The sequence below is a fragment of the Triticum urartu genome, chromosome 4 (assembly GCF_003073215.2).
Source record: "Triticum urartu cultivar G1812 chromosome 4, Tu2.1, whole genome shotgun sequence".
Lineage (NCBI taxonomy): Eukaryota > Viridiplantae > Streptophyta > Magnoliopsida > Poales > Poaceae > Triticum > Triticum urartu.
In genome coordinates, this window is record NC_053025.1 from 83,902,373 (window position 1) to 83,924,651 (window position 22,279).

Sequence of the window (22,279 nt, forward strand, 5' to 3'; positions counted from 1 at the left end):
ATGTCAGACCAAGGGTTGTGAACCTAATCATATATTCAAACCAACACCTTCAATAAGGTAACGACACACGGACGTCGACGTTGCTTGATCAAGCCATAATGCTAGATCCTGAGTTTTCACCTGAAGATAATGCATCCTAATGTCTGCCGTCATAATCACCACACGCCATTCTATCAATCTGCTCACACAGAACTAGCCGGCCAAAGGAGAAAACATCGGAAGTGAAGACACCATCATGCCTCTTTTGACCACTCTCGCATCGTCGTTCACCGATGGTTGTCATGCACGCCATGGCCAACCTAGTAGTCGCCGCCGCTAGATTCGCTACCTGAACGATGTCCGCCAGATGCGCCCACACAAGCTGCCCATACGGACAATCAACTGCACTTGCATACATTCATACGCTTGTAATGTGCACGAGCACGCAAGTGTAGCTACGCGCCACATTGAATAAGATTAAAAAATGTTCAAAAAGGAAAAAGAAAGAAAATGAAAATAAAAAAACCCGCGTGTAATTTCATTAAAATCAAATGGCGAGAATTAACAAAATCCGAAAACACGTGCTGTACCGGGAGATTTCGTGGGGTCCGTTGCATTACGGCTCTCTTCAAATCCGTTTTAGATATTGGTTTATTGTACTATCTCATAGTACTACTATATAGAGCAACTCATTTTTGGCAAGCATATCAACAATCCTTTGCATCCGAGCACACGGCCGTTTGGCACGCACATCCCACAAGGATTTATCGAAATGGCACTGTTTTTACCCACGTCGAAAACCCTCTTCATCCTCCACGCGCGCCACACGTCACCACCCGGAAACAAATCCAGAAGAAAATACACAACATTCCATTTGCAACATAGAAATGTTTTTTAAAAGGAAGGAGAAGACAAAAGGCGAAGCAACAAGGCAGGAGAGGAGTACGATCGGCCGCAGGCGAGGGAGATTTTCGAACACCGGCAGCATCAAAGGAAGGAAGACGCCCATTTGGCGCGCGCCCCTATAAATACACCCGCCTCCGGCTCAACCTGCCGCCTCCTCCCCGCGCCCGCGCACTCCCCCCGCACTCCCCCGTCGCCTCCGTCTGCTCCGCCGCCTGCCCGGTCCGGCGCGGCGACGAGCCCCCGCAAGGTGTGTCCTCCTCTCTCACCGACTCCCTGCGATTCCCCGGTTCTGATCTCCCATGGCCTCTGCCCCCGCGATCGGTTCCGTGCTGCTCTGGTGCACGGATCTGGTTCGATAGGAGTTTGATCGATGTGGTTGACTGCCGTTTCCGTCCAGCCTTGGATCTGGCTCGCCGCCCCAGTGGGCTGGGTTTCGGTTTTAGATGCCGCACGAAATCGGTAGTGAGTCGTCGTTCGAGCACACAGCTCTGCTCCTCTACTGCGGTTTCCGCCGTAGCAGAGCAAAATCCGGTGAACTTTCCTGAAATGATACAGCCTTCCTAGTCACAGAAATACTATACTGGATTATGACTTATGAGAGGGGGGGGATGTATATTTCTCAGCAATTACTGAGCTTTCCAAATCGCACCTGTCGTTGCCATAGAGGGACGGCGACAGAATTGATTTTTTACATGCTATTGAGCTTTCCAGCTGACGGGGCCATCATTTATTTTATATTTATAAAGTGAAAAAAGGTTGTGAGCTCTTCACCCCTCTAGATTCAGATCCGGCATTGCGGTTGGCTCTGTCGGTCGCCCTAGTTGGTTGCGTCAGCGCTGCCCTCTGCGGGCTCTGATTTCATCGAAGTCTTGTGGCTGTTGGTGCCGTTCCGTAGTTTATAATAATAACTATGCTGCTGCGTACTCCCCTATGCACCAGCACCGATTCTTGATTCCCGTTGGCCCTTAATCGTTGGAGCTGATTTCTGCCAATAGTATACATTGCTTGACTTGTACTCCAGTTTAGTTGCTTAGTGTAATTCTAATATTTACCAGTATTATTAGTCCACTTCTTTTTTATGAGACCAAGAGGGTTTATTCGTCATAAATATGTTTGTGAACTGGCTTTCTACTGCAATGGAATACTGACTATCTGCACCTTAGTCATCCTCACAATCGCAGGGGTTCAAACCTGAACTGATATTTTATTTCCCTTGCAGGAGCTCACTGAATAGTACTTGACCAGAGCAGGGTATAATGAAGAGAGTCTCATCGCATGTCTCCATTGCCTCAGAGGCAGAGATCAATCTTGATCTCTCACGGTTACTAATTGACAAGCCAAGGTTCACACTGGAGCGTAAGAGGTCATTTGATGAACAGTCATGGAGTGACCTCTCGCATCGGCATAATGACGGCTTTGATAGTGTGGCGCATTCGCCTGCATTCCGCACCGGTTTCGAGTCACCATTCTCAACGGGCTCACACTTCGGTGAGCCAAGTGGACCACACCCGCTTGTGAATGAGGCATGGGAGGCACTCAGGAAGTCTGTAGTGTATTTTCGTGGCCAGCCTGTGGGTACCGTTGCTGCGGTAGATCATGCATCAGAGGAGGTGCTCAATTATGATCAGGTAAAATCCATCGTCTCATATCTGAAAACAGGCTATCATTTTTTTAGGTTCTGATATTTAGACATCGAAATTAGTAGTGAAAATTGTCCGGTTGCCTAGTACTCTCTGCGTTCCAAAATAATTGAAGTTCAGGTTTGTCTAACTCAAACTTATTTAAGTTTGACCAAGTAAATAGGAAAATATATTCACATCTGGAACACCAAATTACTCTCATGATATTCTTTATAAAATATATTTTTGAACTATGTATATGTGGTGTTGTAGCCCTTTGCATGTTTTTCTATGGAGTTGGTCAAACTTAACTAAGCTTAACTTATTTAGGATAAATCTACAACTTAAATTATTTTGAAATGGAGGTAGTGATAAACTTTTTTTGCGATCGAGGGAGTGATAATGATGCTACATTTATTATATGCCCTGTTAAGGATACTCTCAGTTATGAACTGATGAACTACAAAGTGTTCACTTGCGTCCTGTATTATCTGAAACTAATTGATGCAATTTCCCATCGTAATTTAATTTTCATTTGCACTATGGCTTTGGGTACTCTGTTTGCTTCACATTCATCGTTCTCTTGCATTTTTTATTACTTTCCTAAAATAATTAATATCTGATGTTGTACTGTTGTTCATTTTATCCTTACAACGGCAGGTTTTTGTGCGGGATTTTGTTCCTAGTGCATTGGCTTTCTTAATGAACAACGAACCTGAAATAGTGAAGAACTTCCTCTTGAGAACTGTCCACTTGCAAAGCTCGGAAAAAATGGTAGACCGGTTCAAGCTTGGAGCAGGAGCAATGCCTGCAAGTTTCAAGGTGGACCGTAATGTGAACAGGAACACTGAAACATTAGTTGCAGATTTTGGTGAGAGCGCAATTGGCAGGGTGGCACCAGTGGACTCTGGATTTTGGTGGATTATTCTCCTCCGGGCGTATACAAAGTATACTGGAGATGCTAGTTTGTCAGAATCACCTGATTGTCAGAAGTGCATGCGGCTTATACTGAATCTTTGCTTATCTGAGGGATTCGATACTTTCCCAACTCTGCTCTGCACTGATGGTTGCTCAATGATCGATCGTCGAATGGTACAGGCACTTAACCTTTATCTGCTTTAAATTCAGAACTACTCTACATACTTAAAAGTGGCACAATTCAATTGAGGTGGCAACAGGAACAGGACTGGCAGCTAAAATGGACTTTTTTTTCCCTAAACAGTAAACTTTAATAGAAGGGACACCTACAGATGGCAACAATCTTTTCCTAAACAGTAAACTTTAATAGAAGGGACACCTACAGATAGCAACGCACTTTGACTTGTTGGTATTGCATGTTATTAATCTGTTGCAGATTTTAAATAGTATTGGGTTTTCATTATTTTGGCATGTCACCATTAATTTACCAAGACCATGCAAGAGGGACACGTATAAGGATAATATACTCGACCCTTATTGAGATGGAGGGAGTATGTGTTAATTTATTTATGTGTGATAGGGCATGGAGGATTCATCTTTCTTTAAGTAGGAAGTATGATTATTTTTATCACAAGAAAAATATAACACTTGAAAAAAATGATCTGCATTCTGAAAATACAATCCTAAAGTTTTTCGTGCTGCTTGCTCGACTTTTGAGTTAAAGTAATATTACAGTACTTAAAAAGGCAATCTGTATTCTGAAATGTAATCCTAAAGTTTCCTGATTCCTTGTTCAACTCTCTGAGTTGCAATTTCAGTTGGAGCTAAATATCCTTGTTACATGATTGTAATGCTACAAATTTAATAAATGTTTTCAGGGTATATACGGTTATCCTATTGAGATCCAAGCTCTCTTCTACATGGCATTAAGATGTGCCCTCCAAATGCTTAAGCCGGATGGTGAAGGGAAGGACTTCATAGAGAAGATAGGGCAACGACTGCATGCATTAACCTACCACATGAGAAATTACTTCTGGCTTGATTTTCCACATCTAAATAACATATATAGATACAAAACAGAAGAATACTCCCACACCGCTGTGAACAAATTCAATGTCATTCCGGATTCAATCCCTGATTGGGTGTTTGATTTCATGCCTTGTCGGGGAGGCTACTTCCTTGGCAACGTCAGCCCTGCTATGATGGACTTCAGGTGGTTTGCTCTTGGAAACTGTATTGCCATTATATCATCTCTAGCTACCCCGGAGCAGTCATCGGCAATAATGGATCTCATCGAGGAGAGATGGGATGAGCTAGTGGGCGAGGTGCCTCTTAAGATAGTATATCCTGCACTTGAGAACCATGAATGGAGAATAATTACTGGCTGCGACCCCAAGAATACTAGGTGGAGTTATCATAATGGAGGATCTTGGCCAGGTAATTTACTCTACGCCAGTGTCATTATTTCAGTGAGCATTCTTTGCTGCCAAATATTCCTGGTTTGTAAAACTGTTATTATCTGAAGTGACTATTTTTTCTGATTGAAGAGTACAACTATAATAATTATAAAACAATAATAAATGGTTAGAATAAACTTCATTCTGAAATTACCATTTGGCAAAATCTTTTTAGCTGTAAATAATATTACAGCTACAAATGGCAACATAGCTTGTCAGGAGAAAAATGATTTTGAATCTCTGGGAACCCTTGATCTGCTTTGTTCTGATTGCTTGGGGGAAGTTCTGTCACTTGAGGAGTGGAGACGTGGCTTTGTATGCTCAATCGTTGCCCTGCTTCTATTTATGCACGAAGCAAAGCCACAAGCCCACAAGGCCACAACCCAATCTTGGGATGCAAAGCCTATGAATTTTAACATTCTCACATGTTTCATCTGCAGTTCTTCTATGGCTGCTGACAGCAGCCTGCATCAAGACCGGGCGGCCACAAATGGCGAAGCGCGCCATCGAGCTCTCCGAGGCAAGGCTCCTCAAGGACGGCTGGCCCGAGTACTACGACGGCAAGCTGGGCAAGTTCGTCGGCAAGCAGGCCAGGAAGTTCCAGACATGGTCCATCGCTGGATACCTAGTCGCGAGGATGATGCTGGAGGACCCATCGACGCTCATGATGATCTCCATGGAGGAGGACCGGCCTGTGAAGCCGACAATGAGGCGGTCGGCGTCATGGAATGCTTGAGGAAGGGGGTTGGGTTTCTTGAAAAAAGAATTTACTTGCCGAGGGTTCAACAGAAAAAGGAGTCCAGAGTTGGTTGTAATTGTACTCTGTCAGTTTGGACAGAAGTGTATACCGTAGATGCACCTAGAAGTCGCTCTACGTTTTCTTCCTTTTGTCAAAAACAGCAAAGTGAAGCTTGTGCTTTGGTGATACCTCAGTTTCGGAATAATATGTTTATTTTGTACCAGTGACACCTTGGATAGTTGTATAAGCACAATTATGAAGAAAAACTCGTTTTAACCAAGTATCCGACACAAAATCATTTGAACAAGGTTTCTAAATCAATCAAGATGAGACGTCGACGTGATTTTTATTATGTTTGAGATGCTTACTTCCATAGTATAGATATATGAATCTTTTTTGCAAGAAAAGATCAAACAAGATTAATGATGCAATAAAACAAGGGCACGCTTAATTATTTTAGGTGTTCCCTTGACCGCAAGTCGTAAACACGCACGTGTTCTGGCCTCCTGGATCACCGCGTTAAGGCGGTACGTTTAGATGTCTGATAGTACTTCATCCGTTCCGAATTACTTGTCACAAAAATGAATGTATCTAGAACTAAAATATATCTACATATATCCATTTTTGCGACGAGTAATTTGGAACGGAGAAAGTATTTCTGAAGAAAGTTTGTTTTAGTTACTTGATTGATTTGATTGAAGGGACATCAAATTGCATCGACCAGATGCTGAAAACACGCATGCACGCAATCTGGACTGAGGCATTAAGGCGGCATCATCATAAACAACAAGTACATTTCGTCAAGTCGGTTAGAACGTGAAGAAGGAGCACTTCGTAAGTCGGCCTGCTTTTTTTTGAGTAACTATTTTTTTAGACAACATCACGAGGCTTTATTAATTCATTACAATGTTTACAGGGACATAGGTATTTTTTTGAGTAACTTAAGTCGGCTTGCTCAATGATAAAAGGCAGAGTAGTTTTCAACGAAATCACTAATTAAGGAGTACTAGTTGCAAAAAACACTCCACTTTTTCAAGTCGCAACAAGTGGCGCACATGCAGCGCGCCACTTGTCACAACTTGGGAGTTTTCCCTTTTTTCGTAGATTCGTTTATTCAAAACGTTTTATCTTTTAAACCGTGCGTCCAAATCTCGAACCGTTTTCATCATTGGATTCCTCGCGTCGAGATCTTTAAAACTAGATCCCTATGTTGATAGATTTTGACGAACTTTATTTTCACGAAAAAAATCGGACGAAAAGAATCGGGCGAAAAAACCAAACCGGGAGCACGGTTTTTTCCCTTTCCGAAAGAGGCACGCCCGTGCCTCTGGCGAAATCACACCCGTGCTTCTCGTGAAAGCAAAACCATGACTCTCGCTAAAGCACAACCGTGCCTCTCGCTGAAAAAACCATGACTTTCACGAAAGAAAAAAAACAAGAGCGTTTTTTTCGCGCAAATTTTTTTTATCGAAAAGTTAAGGAAGACCGAGAGAAAACCAAAACGTCGAAAAAACCCAAAAAAAACGTTTAAAAAGCCAAAAACGCGTGCGGAAAATAAATAAATCCGGAGAGAGTGTCCAGAGCGCGACACGTGACGAATGGCTGAAAGCGCGCCAAGTGGCGCTGATCGTTGCGAGGCTCCCGAAGGAGCACTCGTTAACTAGTTGCTCCCAGTTTTCAACCAGAGTACAAAATCAGAGGTAGAGTCCAGGCCCAATTCTTACGTCCTCTCCTTATAACCTTGTGAGCCCAGGAAAAGAAAAAGGGGTGATAGGAAAAAAGGAAGGCAGCCATGGAGGCCCAACCCAGCAGAACCTCCGATGATCCCACGCCCGTCGTGCCCCGCCCTCCCTGGGTGCTGCTCGATCGGCTCGGCCACTGCGAGGACCGGGCCGACGCCGACGCGGCCACCGTGGCGTCATCCCGCACCTCCACCGGCACGGTCATCAGCGTGTCGTTCCGGTTCGACGCGCCGCCGGCGACCTCCCCGCCTCTACCTCCGTTGGCCGTTTGGACCGAACAGGGAGGACTCGTCTTTCGCGTACCCCCGCGTCGTCGCCGCGCACGACGACTCCGTTCTCCTCCAGCTCACCGTTTCCTCCCGCAGCATCGACTACTTCGTCTACAAGGCGAGGGGCGCCCGGCCACCGTCTCTGTCGCTGCTTCCCCGGTCCGCGCTCACCAGGAAGGCCATCGGCATCCTGCGCCGCCGCGGCGATGGCAGGTTCGACGTGGCCGAGCTCCGCACGGCTGGCGGCGACGGCACGCCGGTGGCGTTCGAGCTCTCCGTGCTGCTCAGGGCCGATCCTGAGATTTCTTGGGCACTGGGCGAAACTATAACTGGGTCCCTCTCAATATAAATATCAAAATAGTAGTTAATATATGTTTATATCAAATGTTCTCAATACATATATAAAGTCCACCGAACACAATTTTTATATCGAATCTATTTATATTATAGGCCGCCTTCTCCACTATTATTTCCCTTTCTTTATTAATTATTACGGTATCCCAATTTTTTGGATCATAGATATCCATAACAAAAATTGGTTTTCTGTCTAAACTAGCAGATTCTATACAAGACGAATTAAATATGTGCTCATAATCACTTATAGTGTTTTCATCTGCTGGTTGCCCTTGTGCCCTTGTCTTCTGGATTAAGGCTAGTAGTTCGGTCAGAACAAATGCCATGCTTTATTGGCACGGCAGGCTTGGAGGCTACTAACTAAACCAGATAGTTTGTGTGCCCAAGTGCTTAAGGCGCGATATTACCCCTTGGGTAAGTTAGAGGACACTGTTTTTTCGGGGAATGCGTCCTCATCTTGGCAAGCTAGCAGCTACGGTTTGGAGTTGCTAAAGAAGGGTTTGGTCTGAAGGGTGGGGAACGGCAGAAACATTCGAGTGTGGCAGGACAAGTGGATTCCAAGACCCTTTTCGTATAAGCCAATATCGCCACAGGGAAGGTGTCGTATCCGTTTTGTGTCAGATTTACTAAAACCAGAATGGATCGTGGAACTATGAGGTCCTCTCTGAGTACTTTGTTGACGCGCACGTACGTGAGATACTGAAAATCAGAGCATCTCCTCGGCTGGAGGACGATGTGCTTGCTTGGGGCCCGGACAAACATGGCGTTTTTTCAGTTAAGTCGGCTTATAACTTGGCGTTTGAGGAAGTACATCATGCTGCTGAAACTTCTTCGAGCTCGGTGCCGCCAGGTCAAAGGAAATGTTGGAGCTTCATTTGGAAGAGCTGGGCTCCGCCCTCTGTGCGTAACTTTGCGTGGCGCCTCTCCACCAATGCTCTCCCGACATGGCAGAGGAAACATAGAATCGGACATGAAAAGGTGAGCTAGTGCCCGGTTTGTGGTGTGGAGGAAGAAGATAATTTTCACCCTTTTGTGCGCTGTCAGCTTGGACGTGACCTTTATCTTGCCATGACCAAAGTGTGGGCGATACCGAAGCTAGAAGAATTAGTGAATAATGGCAAGGAATGGCTTCTCCATGTTTGTTTTGGCGCCGTTGAACAAAGTGGGGAGAATGATGGTGATGATGGTTTTTTGGAGATCCTGGTTTATCAGGAACGAAATTGTGCACTCTAAACCCGCACCTCCTTTGGAGGCCTCTGTAAGATTTCTCCGGAGTTATGTCGACTCTCTGATTGGCATCAATCTTAACCCCAAGGCGGACGCGATCAAAGGTAAAGCTTGCATAGTCTATGATAAGCCAGCTCCTGCTCTGAGGACAAATAACGAGGCTGACGGGAAGAAATGGTGTGCCCCGGATTTGGATTGGTATAAACTGAACACTGATGGTTCTTTCGTTTCTTCGGAAGTGGCCGGGGCTGGAATGATTCTGCGTAATCATCAGGGGATAATTATTTTTTCAGCTTGCAGATCTCTGTTCTCTTGTCGTGATGCCCTCGAGGCGGAGCTTTGTGCTTGTATGGAAGGTGTTTCTTTGGCGTTACAACGTTGTGATCTTCCGATAGTGGTGGAGCTGGATTCCAAGAAGGCCGTGACCATGATTTCATGTGAAGGCGTCCATCGTTCAATCTATGCCCCCGTTGTGCAGGAGATTAAGCACTTGTTGTCCCTTAGACAAACTTGTATTACTCATGTTTCTCGATCCCAAAATAAGGCTAGTGATAGTTTGGCAGTGTTTGCTAGAATTCATGGTAGGACTATGACCTGGCTAGGGTCTAGTCCGGAGGAGACTCTAGTGATAGTAGCTGATGATTGTAAGGACCCCTTGATTGAGTAATACAAGTTTCTCATTCGCAAAAAAAAGAACAAATGCCATGCCTTGATTTCTTCAACTCCTCATATTTACTCTTACAAGAAGTTATCAATCGATCCTCTCTGTAACTATATAAACTCATCTGCTTGTTCCTTTTTTTTCTTGGCAACGTATAGTGTGAAAACGCTTGTTCAGTGAAAATCTGAAAACTTTCCATCCTACCCATCAGATCTAAAACGAACAGATTATATGAGAGGTGGGATTCCCTTAGCCCCACTTAAACGTGTTTGACAGATAACCCCCTGCCAAGTCTTAATCTTGTTGTACAACTACATCTCCTACCTCCGAACCGATCTAATCCATGTCAAAAAAAAATCACCGCCCGAGTTCCATAAAAAAATCACCGCCGAAGCTCGCCGGAGACCCGGTGCTCATGGACGTCGATGACCATCGGGCTGGACGCTGGAGATCCCTGTGATTTTCTGTACATAGTAGGAGAAGCTATGCATGACCTCCGGTGGCTGCGCACAAATGCTCCGGCGTGAGATTCAGCCGAGGCGTGAAACTGATTTGGACTTTGCAACAATGGTCAGTTGGAAGCGGGATTGGATCACTAATGCCTCTCAGAGTTGCAGATGATACTTTGTCACCCAATCAGCTTCTTCCAATCAATCTGAATCCTCAACAAACTTCTTGTAATCAATTTCAGGTTCAATGAAATTAGGGGCTGCGAGATCCTGAGTAATGGAACTTGTAGGTCAGTTGTAACAAAATTCAGATTCCCGATATAATTTGTTCACACTTGCCGAGCGGACTATAGACCAAATAAATACTACGTAGTAAACAAGCGGGAAATTGAGCAGAGATATGAACTCTGTTGGTGTTAATCTTGTTGTTTAGGAGTTTATTATGTTTTATTTCAGTTTGAGTTTGTTGGATCTAAGTCTAGTATAGCGATGCATGCCATCATGGTGAAGTAGACTGATGGATTAGCAGAGGTGAGACCTGATCGTCAGTCAAGTGGACCAGGAATTGTGAGTACATGCAAGTACTAGTTAGATTTAGTCAAGAACTAGCTTACTGGTCGTTCTGTTAGTGTGAAGCTGCATGCACCCGTGTAGTGTGGAGTCCCAGTAGCCAAGTCGTGATCAGATGGACGTGGAGCTAGAGAAGCGGATCGCGGTGCCGCTGTGGACTAGCTCCTTCGTGGCAGTGACTCAACGTGTGTGCGTGTGGGTAGTGGTGAATAGAAATCGGAGCAAGCCGGTGTGTGGCTTGGCCGGTGCGTTTGCTCCCCTTTAAAAGGAGTTGTAATCAGTTTTTTTGATTAAGCAAAAAGAACAAGAGAAAAGAGGCAGAAGTGCGTTGCCACCAAAAGCTCTGTGTGTTCTTGTGTGTTGTGTGTGTGCGGGAGTTCATCTCCTACCTTGGGCAGAGATTACAAACTCTAGGTGCAGATCTCAACTAACTAAAGAAAGCAACTAAGCTAATTTTGTGTAGAGAAGTTCCTGAGCCCTCTCGTGCCCTGCGACATGTGAGCCAGGGGCCTGTTGTGGTCTCCCTCGGAAGCAGCGAGGGCGTGTCTCAGTCACCGTTTAGAACAGCTCGCCATGTAGCACTTGCTCGCCGGCCACCACCGTTTTCAGGAATTGCCGTTCTATAAGTTGGCCGGCATCGAGGCGGAGCCTCAAAAGCAGAACAGGAAAGTTGCAGGCTCGAGCACATTGTCCGATGTCGCGAGCGCCGGGTTTCCGGGGCGTTCCTGCGGTGATTTGTTTTGACAGGCATTAGATCGGATCAGAGGTAGAAGATGAAGTTGTACAACGAGATTAAGACATCGCAGGGGGTAATCTATCAAACACATTTACGTGGCTAAAAGAAATCCCACCTTTATATAATTCGTTCGTTTTAGATTTGACGGGTAGGAGGGGAAATTTTCAGATTTTCACTCAACAAGCGTTTTCACCTGATACGTTGCCTTTTTTTCTTTTCCTCACCGGATGCATATGTATTAGGGGCGCGTCTAGCTGGCGGCCGGCGGCTCGTTAGCGCTCGTGAGCGGCCGGCTAAAAAAAGTAAGCGCCTGTCGCCTGGTCCAGAAAAAGGCAACACGTCTAGTCTCTATCATATGTGGTCTCTTCTCACGTGATGAATACTTGCATGTCATTGTATTAATATTCCTCATTCCGTCTCTTGTGCATTATTTTTTGGTTTTCAAAATTATATAAGACATATCTTGTAAACCACATGTCGAAATTCAGATCCGTTTTCACCATTGAAATCCTCTGGACGTGCTCTTCAAAAGTAGATCTCGCATGTGGATGTTTCGACGAACTAGTCTTCCTGCCAACTAAATATCAATGTATGTGCAACTAGACTAGATTGCCGCGCGAACTGAGCATATATGTGTGTGCTAATAATCCTGTCAACTAAATATCAATGTGTGTGCAGCTAGACTATATCGCCGCACCAACTGAGCATATGTGTGCAACTAGACTATATCGCCGCACCAACTGAGCATATGTGTGCAACTAGTGTCCTGTCAACTAAACATCAATTTGTGTGTAACTAGACTAGATTGCCGCGCCAACTGAGCATATATATGTGCCAAATAGTCCTGCCAACTAAACACCTATGTTTGTGCAACTAGACTATATTGCCCTGCCAACCGAGCATATATGTGTGCAACTAGACTATATTGCCGCGCCAATTGAGCATATGTGTGTGCAACTAGTGTCCTACCAACTAAACATCAATGTGTGTGCAACTAGACTAAATTACAAGCCAACTGAGCAACTAGTGTCCTGCCAACTAAACATCAATGTGTGTGCAACTAAACATCAAAGTTGTCGTGGTTACACATCTACTACTAGGCAGTTGACCAGAGTAATAGACTAGTTGCAAATCAGGTTGTCATGGTTGCTAGGTTGCAACCACATAGAAAGTTGAATCATGCAGCTCCCAAAATTTGTTTTGAAAAAAGTTGCACCATGTAGTACAAAAATTGCACAACGCAATACTAAAGTTGCACCATATAGCATCAAAGTTGACATAAAAAAATTCATCGAAACATACCCATGCGGGATCTAGTTTCGAAGATCTCGTCGTGAAGGTTCCAACGGTGAAAACAGATCTGAATTCCGACCCACGGTTAAAAAGTTATGACTTTTTGAATTGTTGTATTAGGTAGCTAAATCAGTCACATGCGAAGAGAGAGAATGGACATCACGTGCTACCTTTCCTTCTAATTATATTACTTGGTCCACTATGTGAGAGCGCAACACTCCAAAACAATTCTATACGATTCAGACCAGGTAACACCTAGACTACGTATGCACGAAAGCGAATGGCGAGGAGCCGGCCGCTTGGTTCATCAAAATGGTGGCCGACCGCTTTTTAGATTTTAGGATGTATTAGACGGCGTGCCGTGCTAAAATTTACAGAATCAGAAAATTAGTATATGAAAACTAATGCATAGTAGTTTCTCGAAAAACTAACTAACGTATAGTTGCAAAGGTATTAAATCAATTTAATCAGCTCTTACTTGGCACCAGTTTATCAAAGCGAACTCACAAGTTCTAAATCTCAATACCATTTCTTTCTGAACTGAGTATGCTGGGGTTAGGCTATAGTCTAATCCTTAAGTACGTACGTGCTGCACAGAACCTTCTCTGATTGGCGATTGGTTAGAGCTGTAAGAGAACTCGGAGTGCTTGAGGAGTTCCCGGGAGGGGAGGGCGTGGGGTGGATATGAGAAAATTTTGAAAAGAGATGATGACGAAATCACAGGAGATTCTCGGAATCAATTCTGCCATAGGAGAGGATCTCGACATGATAAACACGGAACAAGATACGCGTTGCCTGCGCAATCTTTTTTATCAGCCCGCCCTATGTTAATCCACCTGCTGGTCAAACCCCCAGTACATAACACACATCTGATCAGGGGCCCCTCTGGCGTCGGGGGCCCGAGGCGGCCGCCCCGTTCGCCCCCCCGGGTCCGACAAGTGGGAGGTGAGGCGCGTGAAGGTCTTTGACGGCAGGGACAAGGACCTGGCGCTGCAGTGCTGGGAGACCGACGCCGTCGTGCCCGTCGGCGGCCGGTTCCTGTGCTGGGTCGACTACTACCGTGGCATCCTGGTCGGCCGCGTGTTGGCCGACGGCGGCTCCGCGCTCACGTACGTGCCGCTGCCCGTGGACACCCCTTGGGCGGAGCCCGACCACGGCCGGGAGTTCCCCGAGGCGTCCCGGAGCGTCTGCGTCACCGCCGGCGACACGGTGAAGTTCGTCAGCGTCGACCGCGGCCTGGTCTTCGTCTTCACCGTCACCATCTGGACCCCGGGCAAGGCGCGGGACGGCGGCATGGAGTGGGAGAAGGACGGCGAGTTCCGTGCCGCCGAGCTCTGGGCCTTCTCCGGCTACGAGCGCCTCCCGCGTGTCCCGCCGGAGTACCCCGTCGTGAGCATGGTCGACCCCGACGCCCTCTGCTTCATGGTGAGCGCGGGACGCCACGCTGGTGTCGACGCCGGGGGAGACGACACGGTGTGGCTGGTCGAGGTCGACACGAGGCGCAGAGCGGTGCGGTCAGTGTCCCGCTACTCCAAAGAAGAGACGAGGGACATATCAGGGCGTGCCTTCCACGACGAGGAGGAGGAGGAGGACGACACCGATGGCTTGGCCTCGCTGAACATGTTTCATGGCCATGCCTTCCTTCCCAGCGAGGTCACCGCGCACGTACACGAGCAGTAGTCGTACTTGCTCGTCCTTCATCCAGGCTAGTAGCCATCAGTTGTCACACTTAGACGTGGGACAGGCTCAAGTTTCAGGGACTGTCTAAGGCTGAGCCAACTGGAACTTGCGTGTCATTTTTACTTTTTTTTTGGGTCGAACAACGCTCTTTGTTTATTCAAAGTAGTAATGTTTATAAAGGAATAAAACGATCAAAATGACTAATTCACATCTAGATGTTTTTTAAGGATGTCACATCTAAGCTGTCCATTACATGATTATTGGCTTTAAGATGTGGATTTGTGCAAACTGTTGTAGTTTTTTTTGACGTGAACTGTTGCTTTTTGTTGTTGCTAAGGCCCGTGTCGCACTAGTGTCCTTGGGCTGTTTGCCCGATCGGCCTTTCCCTTTTCCTGTACACGGGATCTCAGTACATGGGCTTTTATTTTTTGTTATATTATATACGCTGGTGCGCTCTGTCATTTTTGTTTTTTTTTTTGTCTGCACCTAGGCCTTTTTGTACGGGTAGAATTGAATGAGTTGGGCTGCGTTGTTTTTCACTCTCTTTTTTCTCCTTTATCTATTAAATTTATTTTCCCCTCAAAAAATCTATTAAATTTATTTGTTTGTAATTTATGTTTTTTTAAAATTTTATTATTTTTGGCGACACCAGTTTTCTGTCCAGCCGTCGCACGCGTCGCGATCAATCCGTGTCCCGTCATATTGTCTTGTCAGGTTGGGAGGCCTACAACGGAGCGCGACTATTTTTTGTTTTTTTGTTGGGCCTCCGTCGCCTTGGTTTGATATGGGCCTTTTTTAGAATATGAAGAGTCTAGCCCCAGAGTACATTAGATTGATACGACAGCCTACACCGAGTCTGTCACTCTCCTTTCGCCTGTTCCCCTTCCAGTGTTGTCCCGTTCCCCTTCCATGTTCTTCCATTATTCCGTTTGTTTTTGTTTCGAAATCTAAAGAAGTACATCTACTCACAACTAGAGAAGGAGAGGGGTGGTGTATGTGTGTTTGTCGATGGCCCTAGTTACAAGTCTACAATGACTCGCAACTGAAGGTGTACCATCAACCCACAATTGGGGGGGCGGTGTCTGTGTGTGTTTGTCGCGATCCCTAGTTGCATGTCACCCATCGACTCACGACTAAGGTTGTGTGTGTTTGTCGAGAGCCCCCGGTTGCAGGTCAACCATCGACTCGCAACTGGGGGGGAGGGGGCGTTCTCAATGTGTGTTTGTCGAGGGCTCCCAGTTGCAAGCCAAACATTGACTCAGAACTTGTGAAGGGGGAGGGGGAGGGAAGTGTGCTTCTACGGGTCTAGTTGCATGTCAACCATCGACTCACAACTAGGGGTGTGTGTGTGTGTGTGTGTGTGTGTGTTTGTCGAGGGTCAACAGTTGCATGTCAACCATCGCCTCGCAACTAAGGGTGTTTGTGCGTGTTTGTTGGGCCCCCTAGTTGCAAGCCAACCATCGACCCGCAACTAAGGGTGCTTTTGTGTGTTTCTCGTGGTCCCCAGTTGCATGTCAACCATCAATTCGCAACTAAGTGTGTGTGTGTGTGTGTTTCTATGGTGTCCCCCAGTTGCATGTCAACCATCGACTCAACTTGGGGTGTGTGTGTTTGTCGAGGGTCCCCAGTTGCTTCTCAACCATCGACTCGCAAATAGGGGTGTGTGCATGCGTGTGTGTGTGTGGAGGGTCCCCAGTTGCATGCCAAGCATCGACTCGCAACTAGGGAGTGTGTGAATGTCGAGGGTCCCTAGTTGCATGTCAACCATCGACTCCCAACTAGCTGTGTGTGTGTTTGCCGAGGGTCCCTAGTGTTGGGGAACGTAGTAGAATTTTAAAATTTTCTATGCATCACCAAGATCAATCTATGGAGTCATCTAGCAACGAGGGAGAGGGGAGTGCATCTACATACCCTTGTAGATCACGAGCGGAAGCGTTCAAGAGAACGGGGTTGATGGAGTCGTACTCGTCGTGATCCAAATCACCGATGACCAAGCGCCGAACGGACGGCACCTCCGCGTTCAACACACATACGGTTGGGAGAGACGTCTCCTCCTTCTTGATCCAGCAAGGGGAGAGGAGAGGTTGATGGAGATCCAGCAGCACGACGGCGTGGTGGTGGAAGCAGCGGGATCTCGGCAGGGCTTCGCCAAGCATCAACGAGAGGGAGAGGTGTCACGGGGGGAGAGGGAGGCGCCAGGGACTTGGGTGCGGCTGCCCTCCCTCCCCTCCACTATATATAGGGGGGCTGGGGGGGCGCCGCCCCTACAGATCCCATCTAAGGGGAGGGGGCGGTGGCCTAGGGCTGGCTTGGCCCCCAAGGCAGTTGGAGGCGCCCCCACCCCCTTAGGGTTTCCAACCCTAGGCGCAATGGAGGCCCAAGGGGGGCGCACCAGCCCACCAGGGGCTGGTTCCCTTCCCACTTCATCCCATGGGGCCCTCCGAAAATAGGTGGCCCCACCCGGTGGACCCCCGGGACCCTTCCGGTGGTCCCGGTACAATACCGATGACCCCCGAAACTTTCCCGGTGGCCGAAACTGGTCTTCCTATATATAAATCTTTACCTCCGGACCATTGCGGAACTCCTCATGACGTCCAGGATCTCATCTGGGACTTCGAACAACTTTCGGGTTACCGCATACTTATATCTCTACAACCCTAGCGTCACTGAACCTTAAGTGTGTAGACCCTACGGGTTCGGGAACCATGCAGACATGACCGAGACAACTCTCCGGCCAATAGCCAATAGCGGGATCTGGATACCCATGTTTACTCCGACATATTCCATGATGATCTCATCGGATGAACCACGATGTCGAGGATTCAATCAATCCCGTATTCAATTCCCTTTGTCAATCGGTACGTTACTTGCCCGAGATTCGATCGTCGGTATCCCAATACCTCGTTCAATCTCGTTACCGGCAAGTCACTTTACTCATTCCGTAACACATCATCCCGTGACCAACCCTTAGTCACATTGAGCTCATTACGATGATGTTTTACCGAGTGGGCCCAGAGATACCTCTCCGTCATGCGGAGTGACAAATCCCAGTCTCGATTCGTCCCAACGCAACAGACACTTTCGGAGATACCCGTAGTGCACCTTTATAATCACCCAGTTACGTTGTGACATTTGGCACACCCAAAGTATTCCTACAGTATCCGGGAGTTGCACAATCTCATGGTCTAAGGAAAAGATACTTGACATTAGAAAAGCTCTAGCAGACGAACTACATGATCTTGTGCTATTCTTAAGATTGGGTCTTGTCCATCACATCATTCTTCTAATGATGTGATCCCGTTAGCAATGACATCTAATGTCCATAGTCAGGAAACCATGACTATCTGTTGATCAACGAGCTAGTCAACTAGAGGCTTGCTAGGAACATGTTGTGGTCTATATATTCACACATGTATTACGATTTCCGGATAAGACAATTATAGCATGAACAATAGACAATTATCATGAACAAGGAAATATAATAATAACCATTTTATTATTGCCTCTAGGGCATATTTCCAACAGTCTCCCACTTGCACTAGAGTCGATAATCTAGTTACATTGTGATGAATCGAACACCCATGGAGTTCTGATGTTGATCATGTTTTGCTCGAGGAAGAGGCTTAGTCAACGGATCTGCGACATTCAGGTCCGTATGCACTTTACAAATATCTATGTCTCCATTTTGAACATTTTCACTAATGGAGTTGAAGCGACGCTTGATATGCCTGGTCTTCCTGTGAAACCCGGGCTCCTTGGCAAGGGCAATAGCTCCAGTGTTGTCACAGAAGAGAGTCATCGGGCCCAACACATTGGGAATAACTCCTAGGTCGGTAATGAACTCCTTCACCCAGATTGCTTCTTGTGCTGCCTCCGAGGCTGCCATGTACTCCGCTTCACATGTAGATCCCGCCATGACGCTTTGCTTGCAACTGCACCAGCTGACTGCCCCACCATTCAAAATATACACGTATCCGGTTTGTGACTTAGAGTCATCCAGATCTGTGTCGAAACTAGCATCGACGTAACCCTTTACGACGAGCTCTTCGTCACCTCCATAGACGAGAAACATATCCTTAGTCCTTTTCAGGTACTTCAGGATATTCTTGACCGCTGTCTAGTGTTCCATGCCAGGATTACTTTGGTACCTTCCTACCAAACTTACGGCAAGGTTTACATCAGGCCTGGTACACAGCATGGCATACATGATAGACCCTTGGCCGAGGCATAGGGGACGACACTCATCTTTTCTCTATCTTCTGCCGTGGTCGGGCATTGAGCTGTGCTCAATCTCATACCTTGCAATACAGGCAAGAACCCCTTCTTGGACTGATCCATATTGAACTTCTTCAATATCTTGTCAAGGTATGTACTTGGTGAAAGACCAATGAGGCGTCTCGATCTATCTCTATAGATCTTGATGCCTAATATATAAGCAGCTTCTCCAAGGTCCTTCATTGAAAAACACTTGTTCAAGTAGGCCTTTATGCTTTCCAAGAATTCTATATCATTTCCCATCAATAGTATGTCATCCACATACAATATGAGAAATGCTACAGAGCTCCCACTCACTTTCTTGTAAACGCAGGCTTCTCCATAAGTCTGCATAAACCCAAACGCTTTGATCATCTCATCAAAACGAATGTTCCAACTCCGAGATGCTTGCACCAGCCCATAGATTGAGCGTTGGAGCTTGCACACCTTGTCAACATTCTTAGGATCGACAAAACCTTCCGGCTGCATCATATACAATTCTTCCTTAAGGAAACCATTAAGAAATGCCGTTTTGACGTCCATTTGCCATATCTCATAATCATAGAATGCGGCAATTGCTAACATGATTCGGACGGACTTCAGCTTCGCTACGGGTGAGAAAGTCTCATCGTAGTCAACCCCTTGAACTTTTCGATAACCCTTAGCGACAAGCCGAGCCTTATAGATGGTCACATTACCATCCACGTCTGTCTTCTTCTTAAAGATCCATTTATTTTCTATGGCTCGCCGATCAACGGGCGAGTCAGTCAAAGTCCATACTTCATTTTCATACATGGATCCTATCTCGGATTTCATGGCTTCCAGCCATTTGTCGGAATCTGGGCCCGCCATCGCTTCTTCATAGTTTGAAGGTTCACCATTGTCTAACAACATGATTTCCAGGACAGGGTTGCCGTACCACTCTGGTGAGGAATGCGTCCTTGTGGACCTTCGAAGTTCAGTAGCAACTTGATCTAAAGTTTCATGATCATCATCATTAACTTCCTCCCTAGTCGGTGCAGACACCTCAGGAACAATTTCTTGAGCTGTGCCACTCTCCGGTTCAAGAGGCAATACTTCATCAAGTTCTACTTTCCTCCCACTTACTTCTTTCGAGAGAAACTCTTTCTCTAGAAAGGATCCATTCTTGGCAACAAAGGTCTTGCCTTCGGATCTAAGATAGAAGGTATACCCAATAGTTTCTTTAGGGTATCCTATGAAGACGCATTTTTCCAATTTGGGTTCGAGCTTTTCAGGTTGAAGTTTCTTGACATAAGCATCGCATCCCCAAACTTTCAGAAATGATAGCTTAGGTTTCTTGCCAAACCACAGTTCATACGGTGTCGTCTCAACGGATTTCGATGGAGCCCTATTTAAAGTGAATACGGCAGTCTCTATAGCATAACCCCAAAATGATAGTGGTATATCGGTAAGAGACATTATAGATCGTACCATATCCAATAGGGTGCGATTACGACATTCGGACACACCATTACGCTGTGGTGTTCCAGGCGGCGTGAGTTGTGAAACTATTCCACATTTCCTTAAGTGTGTGCCAAATTCGTGACTCAAATATTCTCCCCCACGATCTGATCGTAAGAACTTGATTTTCCTGTCACGTTGATTCTCAACCTCACTTTGAAAATCCTCGAACTTTTCAAAGGTCTCAGACTTGTGTTTCATTAAGTAGACATACCCATATCTACTTAAGTCATCAGTGAGGGTGAGGACATAACAATAGCCACTGCGAGCCTCAACGCTCATTGGACCGCACACATCAGTATGTATGATTTCCAATAAGTTGGTTGCTCGCTCCATTGTTCCGGAGAATGGAGTCTTGGTCATTTTACCCTTGAGGCATGGTTCGCACGTGTCAAATGATTCATAATCAAGAGACTCCAAAAGTCCATCTGCATGGAGTTTCTTCATGCGTTTGACACCAATGTGACCAAGGCGGCAATGCCACAAGTATGTGGGACTATCATTATCAACCTTACACCCTTTGGCACTCACACTATGAATGTGTGTAACATCACGTTCGAGATTAAATAAGAATAAACCATTGACCAGCGGGGCATGACCATAAAGCATGTCTCTCATATAAATAGAACAACCATTATTCTCAGATTTAAATGAGTAGCCATCTCGCATTAAATGAGATCCAGATACAATGTTCCTGCTCAAAGCTGGTACTAAATAATAATTATTGAGGTTTAAAACTAATCCCGTAGGTAAATGCAGAGGTAGCGTGCCGACGGCGGTCACATCGACCTTGGAACCATTCCCGACGCGCATTGTCACCTCGTCCTTCGCCAGTCTCCGTTTATTCCGCAGTTCCTATTTTGAGTTACAAATATGAGCAACTGCACCAGTATCAAATACCCAGGAGCTACTACGAGCGCGGGTAAGGTACACATCAATAACATGTATATCACATATACCTTTGGTATTGCCGGCCTTCTTTTCCGCTAAGTACTTGGGACAGTTTCGCTTCCACTGACCGTTTCCCTTGCAATAAAAGCACTCAGTCTCAGGCTTGGGTCTATTCTTTGACTTCTTCCCGGCAGCTTGCTTACCGGGCGCGGCAACTCCCTTGCTGTCCTTCTTAAAGTTCTTTTTACCCTTGCCTTTCTTGAACTTAGTGGTTTTATTCACCATCAACACTTGATGTTCCTTTTTGATTTCCACCTCCGCTGATTTCAACATTGATTATACCTCGGGAATGGTATTTTCCATCCCCTGCATATTGAAGTTCATCACAAAGCTCTTGTAGCTAGGTGGGAGCGACTGAAGGATTCTGTCAACGACCGCATCATCTGGGAGATTAACTCCCAGCTGAGACAAGCGGTTATGCAGCCCAGACATTTTAACTATGTGCTCGCTGACAAAACTGTTCTCCTCCATCTTACAACTGTAGAACTTGTCGGAGACTTCATATCTCTCGACCCGGGCGTGAGCTTGGAAAACCATTTTCAGCTCTTAGAACATCTCATATGCTCTGTGTTGCTCAAAACGCTTTTGGAGCCCCGGTTCTAAGCTGTAAAGCATGCCGCACTGAACCAGGGAGTAATCATCACTATGTGTCTGCCAAGCGTTCATAACGTCTTGTTCTGCAGGGAAAACAGGTGCTTCACCTAGCGGTGCATCAAGGACATATGCTTTCCTGGTAGCTATGAGGATAATCCTCATGTTACGGACCCAGTCCGTGTAGTTGCTGCCATCGTCTTTCAGCTTGGTTTTCTCTAGGAACGCGTTGAAGTTGAGGGCAACATTAGCGTGGGCCATTTGATCTACAAGACATATTGTAAAGATTTTAGACTATGTTCATGACAATTAAGTTCATCTAATCAAATTATTAATTTTGGGGATCCGTAAGCGGTCTTGGTCTGGTCGTTGGACACAAACGAAGTACACGAAGTTGCAATG

General features: G+C 46.1%; 1 protein-coding gene across 1 annotated transcript; it reads left to right on the forward strand.

Annotated features, from left to right (window-relative positions):
• Positions 1-887: 887 nt before the first annotated feature.
• Positions 888-5,841, forward strand: LOC125550807 (probable alkaline/neutral invertase F). Its single transcript, XM_048713902.1, has 5 exons — positions 888-1,132; positions 2,105-2,513; positions 3,165-3,596; positions 4,301-4,859; positions 5,320-5,841. The coding sequence occupies exons 2-5, from the start codon at positions 2,142-2,144 to the stop codon at positions 5,613-5,615; spliced, it is 1,659 nt and encodes a 552-aa protein (XP_048569859.1). The 5' UTR covers positions 888-1,132; positions 2,105-2,141; the 3' UTR covers positions 5,616-5,841.
• The last annotated feature ends 16,438 nt before the right edge of the window (positions 5,842-22,279 follow it).

Coding starts and splice junctions, on each gene's coding strand:
- LOC125550807 (XM_048713902.1), top strand. CDS start 2,142: ATGAAGAGAGTCTCATCGCATGTCTCCATTGCCTCAGAGGCAGAGATC. Junction 3,597..4,300: donor CAATGATCGATCGTCGAATG/GTACAGGCACTT, acceptor AAATGTTTTCAG/GGTATATACGGTTATCCTAT. Junction 4,860..5,319: donor TAATGGAGGATCTTGGCCAG/GTAATTTACTCT, acceptor TTTCATCTGCAG/TTCTTCTATGGCTGCTGACA.